General features: G+C 37.3%; 1 protein-coding gene across 1 annotated transcript; it reads right to left on the reverse strand.

The window, feature by feature from the left end:
- Positions 1–4,259: 4,259 nt before the first annotated feature.
- On the reverse strand, positions 4,260–4,703 carry LOC127103139 (eukaryotic translation initiation factor 4 gamma-like). Its single transcript, XM_051040419.1, has one exon. It carries the CDS (start codon positions 4,701–4,703, stop codon positions 4,260–4,262), a length of 444 nt encoding a protein of 147 aa, XP_050896376.1.
- Between the last annotated feature and the right edge of the window lie 776 nt (positions 4,704–5,479).

Genomic DNA, 5,479 nt, shown 5'->3' on the forward strand with positions numbered 1-5,479 from the left:
AATTGCAAAATATCAAAAGAAATACATGTGATAATGCAAAACATTATAGGTCACTTTGGGCCAAATGCATTGAAATATGAAAAAGTCCAACTTCAAGTGCCCATAACTTCTTCATTAAAAATCCAAATGATGCAAATTTTAAGTCCAAATTGATTATCGTGAAAAGATCTACAACTTTAATGTTCAAGATGTTATCATTTGGAGCTTGCATCATTGAAACAGAAGGGCTTGAACATTGGCAAAATTTGGAAACTTCACATATGCATGTTTTGCACCCTACACTTCAAGCTCAAATCTCACTAATTTTCAAGGTCCAATTGAAGTTTTGATCAACATAGAATTTGTTCCTTATGCAACAAGCTCTCTAACCATTACTCATAAGGTTGCATTTGGAGTTTGGAAGCATCATTTTTGAAGACATGAAGAATTAGGTGCATTTTTGAAAAATTGATTCAATTGCCATGCATGAGCGGATTACACCTAAGTTGCACGTCCATTTCATTCATTCATGATCTCAGCTTGCCAAGCCATGTGGAATTGGGCCCTCCATGCGCCTGTACAAGCCCATGCATGGAGGCCCTTTCCATTCATGTAAATTTGAAGTCACACTTTCAGCATTGCTTACAGCTCTCTCCATCTATAAATACCATGCCATAGCTCTTCAATTCTTCAACCTAATGGCGCCTAAATCCCTGCTGAATTGAATCCCCACCCATACCAAAGGAACAAACTTCATTTTTCTCTAAAATTTTCAGATCTGAAATTCAATTGCATTGGTTGAATTTTAAGATCTAAAGTTCCTAAGCCTCTTCACTTTGATCCATTGAAGCTTCTGTTTGCAAAAGGAACCAAAGAGAGTGACTCAATTCTTCACAATCCAAAGGTTTTGCTCAGCTGAATTTCGCTTCGAATCTTATCATACATTGCTCCATTTTCCTTGATCTTGTGTTGTCTGAAGTCCTCTCTATAGGGCATCATTATTGTGTGCTTAATTGTTGAAATCGAGCAAGTTCAGTTGAACACCACCAAAGTTCCATCTCTGATTTCTCTCTTAATAGGAATCTAGAATGGAATTGAGTGGCATAGGAGTGATGTACATCACTCCACCTTTCGAATGGTGCCTGGATCGTGCATTTTAGTTAACTTTTTTTAACCTGCAATTTTTGATCTCCACCGGAGCTTGCCGGAGAAGACGGTGGACCATCCATTTCCATTTCCAGATCTAATCTCAGCAGTCCATTGTTATGACTTTTGATTAAACCGCGTGTGGATGCATTGACTTGGATGTATTGTGGAAACGCGCTGAGGGCCATGTGATGTGCCAGCTCAATTAATGAACCACCATCCAACGCCTCTCCTTTTTTTCAAATTTTCATTTTCTGATTTCTATTTTCTTTTATTTCTTTTAATTCCATTCTATTTCTAAAATTCATATCTCTTTTATTATTGATCCAAAAATTATGGGACCAATTGCATTATTTCTCTTTTAATTTCTAGTTTCTAAAAATGTTTTTTAATATTTTTTTATTTTGTCATTTGCTATTTTTTAGTAATTTTCTCTTTTCTGGTCATTTTTAATTCATTTTAAATAGTTTTTGATATTCAAAAAATACAAAAATATTTTCTCAACCTCTTTGAATGATGATAGATCTATGAAAAATATTCTCATCAATTTATTAATTGATTTGAGATTTTAGGTCAATTAGGTTATTTTTATTCATTTTTAATTGATTAAAAATAGTTTCTGACTTTTAAAAATGCTGAATTTTTTTGTCAAACTTTGTTTGACCTTGTTGAACTTGGGATAATTCACTTGAACTTTTCAAAGTTGATTTAAAGTGAGTTTGAAGTTTGACCTTTCTTTAACATTTTAATTCAAGTTTTATTTTAAATATTAAAAATGCCAAAAATATTTTGTTTATTTCTTGACTTCCAATCTTCATCTTGCTTCTGTTTTCTATTGTTTGACCTTGATCTTCCCTATCTTTGGTCAACATTTATTGATTGGTACATTCCATTTCATTTAATGCACTTTAATTCTTCATTTATAATTCTTCTTCTTCTTCTTCTTCTTCACCTTCTTTTCCTTTTGATCAATGAGTTAAAGGTTGATGGTTAGCATTGATTAGGGAGGTTTAATCTTCCTTGATTCAAATCTAATTCACCTATCTTTGACCATTAACATTTAATTCTTGCTCTTTATATTTATGCAATTTACTATTCTTGTACATATTATTCATTTGCTTTTGCTCTTTGCTCACTTGAGCACATGTTTATGTTTATGCAATTTGCCTTTTGCTCACTTGAGCACATAATTGTGTATATATTATTGTGCTTGTGCTTTTGTTTTGATTGTTGTGGACCAAATGAAAAAATGGACAAAGGACTTAGATTCTAGGACTTTCCCTATGCAAATTAGAGTAAAAGGACTTTAAATGGTGAAGATGGATTAGAAGGACCAAACCTTTAAACTCACTCTTGTCCATTCTTGATTTGCTTCATAAAACTTTTGATGTGTGTGCTCTTGTGCTAGGGAATCCTATGAGAGCTCAAATTGAAGAACCATTGCCATGTTCATCCAAAGTGAAAGATACAAGATACATTGAGGATCTCTTAAGAGGCTTGTTTGATTGTTGCTTGAGCTTTCTATTATGCTGCTTGCATATTCCAAAGGATGGGAGCTACTTGGATCATCAATATGATCTCAAGAGAGGAACTCCATTTGTGGTCTTGTTTCTTATCCCTTATCTCTTGTATGATTAGGACTATTAGCCCTTCTTCTTTTTCCCTCCACTCTAACCCAAGTCAAAAAATTTTGTGCATACATTTAACACTTCTTTTCAAACATTAGAAACCTAAGCCTTATGCTTTTGATTTTCAAACTCTATTTTCATAACACTTATTTTGAATTGAACTTTTAAATCAACTTTGACCATATTTTGTAAACAATTTTCATTGGTAAATATAACCCATTCAAATACTTCTTTTGTGGTTTCAGTGGCCACTTTCTTAATCAAACTTTTCATAACCTTTAGCTATTAGGTTTGAGTTATCCTTGAGGTAGATGTAATACTCACCTATATCCTTCGTGATGGACAATGAGTCTTCCATGCTTATTATAGGGTTAACCCCTCACTAGCATGTTGAAGCTATCCTCACATGGTGGATTTGTGGTTTTGAGTTGAGTTTTCTCCCTTGGATAACAAAAGACCTTAAGGCTTTTAGACCAATTAATTCACCAACTTGTTTTGAGACTTTTACCCCGAACTACGAGGTTTTGATCCTAATCTTTTTTAAGATGGTACGCAGGCAATGGGTTTATCCATCCAAACACAAAATGTAAATAACTTGTATATTCTCCTCTCATCTCTTCAATCATGTTTGCACAAATAAATTTTCACAAAATACCAACCTTACAACAAATATGAAAAGGGCTCCCTAGGAGTACCTAGGATGTTTTGGGTGCTTAAAACCTTCTCATTGCATAACCAACCCCCTTACCCCGATCTCTGACATTTTTACTAGTTTTTGATTCGATAAAACTTTTAGGTTTTGTTCGTTTTCTAACCATTCCTTTGGATAAATAGAAGTGCGGTGGCGACTCGACTTGTATGGTTTACCTTAGATTTAGTCAATATCTCTAATGGTAATGAATACCCCGCTACAAGAGTCTTGCATCAATGTTCAGATTCCTGCATGAATGTTCAGAGTCCTGCATACTTAGAAAAAGTCTCGTTAGAGTGCCATTTTTGGTTTCATCCTTTGTTATCGTCAAAATCTTAGAAATCTATTGTAGAACCAATTTTGTTCTTACAATCTCCCCCTTTTTGATGATGACAAAAAAATTTAATATAGAGATGAAACATTTTCAGAAAAGAGTCTTAGATCAGATTTGTAGTGAGCTCCCCCTGAGTTAGATCTGGGAGTTCAGAAGTTCTTACCGGACCTTTCATGGTTTTGATGTTTCTAGCTACTTTCCTGCATATATTTAAGTCATAATGTTTGCAGTGTTTGAAAGGAATTAGATATGTTTTCATCAGAGCTGTTTTTAGTTCTCCCCCCTTTTGTCAAAATCAAAAAGACTTAGCAAAAAATATTAGTAAAAGGTTGATATTGACAAGTAACATTTACAGAAGCAAGAAGCGCAGAAAGAAAACATGGAAACAAAAAGCAGCAAGCAGAGAAGATAAAATAACAAGCAAATCAGAAAGAACAAAGAAAGTCCTAGGTGCCTAAGGGTTTGGAGGTGGAAGCATCCTCTAGAGCAGTTGGGACAGCATGTTCTGAATGTTGACATTGACAGAATCCTGTTGGTCCAGTCTGGCTCGAACTACCTGTTGTTCTTTCTGCAGCTCTTCAAGGGTCTTCAGGACCAGAGGGACGAAGGTGGAGGACTCCCTCTGGGTCAGTGCATCGTTTCTGACTCTGGCAGTAGACTCTTCAGCAAGACGGCCTGCTTCTTCAGCGGCAACTTTGGCTTTTGCCTCAGCTTCAGCAGCAGTAGCAGCATCAACAAGAGCTTTAGCTTCAGCTTCTTTGATCCTCTGAAGTTCTTCTTGCCTTGCTTTCTCTTTAGGTTCCTTTCTTGCCTGCTCCTCAGCTTCTCTGGCTAGATGCTCCTGGAGTCTGATCTTAGCGCCTCTGATGAAGTCATTGCGGACTTGTTCAGAGAGGCCTTTCAGCTTGAAGGTTTCAGAAGTCATCCAACTAATCACTCTGTTCCAGTGAGTCCTTACAGCGGAGGGATCATCACTGATGCCAGAGTTGATGGTCAGAGACTTGACCTTGTCAACTGAAGCTTCTGCAAACACCTTAATTGCTTCCTCAAGGGTCAGAAGGTTGGTTTCTGGTTCAGAGGCTTGAGATGGAGAAGTAGGGGGCTTAAGTTAAGAGTGGGAGTTAGTGGGTCAACGGAGGTAGTTGGTTGGGGTGTTTCAGAGTGTTGTGGTTGGGATGGTTGTGATTCAGAGTGGATTGGTTCGGATGGTGGAGGGCCAGAGGTGGTTGTGTTTGGGTTTTCTAGGGGTGGATGGGTAACTTCTGGTTCAGGGTTAGAGTGTGTTGGTTGTGGAGAGGCCAGAGCACGGTTTTGAAGCTGAGCCAAAGTTGGGGAGTGAGGGTCAGAGGGTTCAGTGTCAGATGAGAGGGTGTAGTAAGGTGGGGATTGTGGAGATGGTGATGAGGAGGGTGAAGTGGTTTCGTTCAGCATTTCTGCTTCTGAAATAGGTAGAGATGTGGTGGCAAGATTGAATTTTTGAGAAGCTTGGTTAGAGGGTCTAGAGGTTGAGGGAGGAGTTTCAGAGGTTGTGTATATGGGCAAAGGTTGAGGGAGTAAGGAAGCAACTGGTTTAATTTTTACAGAAGGAGGGAGAGGTACAGACTCACCAGGTGATCCAACTAGAGGTACTGGAGGTCTTGATCCAGATGGTTCTCCCAGCTTTGCTCTCTTTGCCTACTTTTCCTTCTTAAATGTCTACTC

The sequence above is a fragment of the Lathyrus oleraceus genome, chromosome 7 (assembly GCF_024323335.1).
Source record: "Lathyrus oleraceus cultivar Zhongwan6 chromosome 7, CAAS_Psat_ZW6_1.0, whole genome shotgun sequence".
In the NCBI taxonomy this organism is placed as follows: Eukaryota; Viridiplantae; Streptophyta; class Magnoliopsida; order Fabales; family Fabaceae; genus Lathyrus; species Lathyrus oleraceus.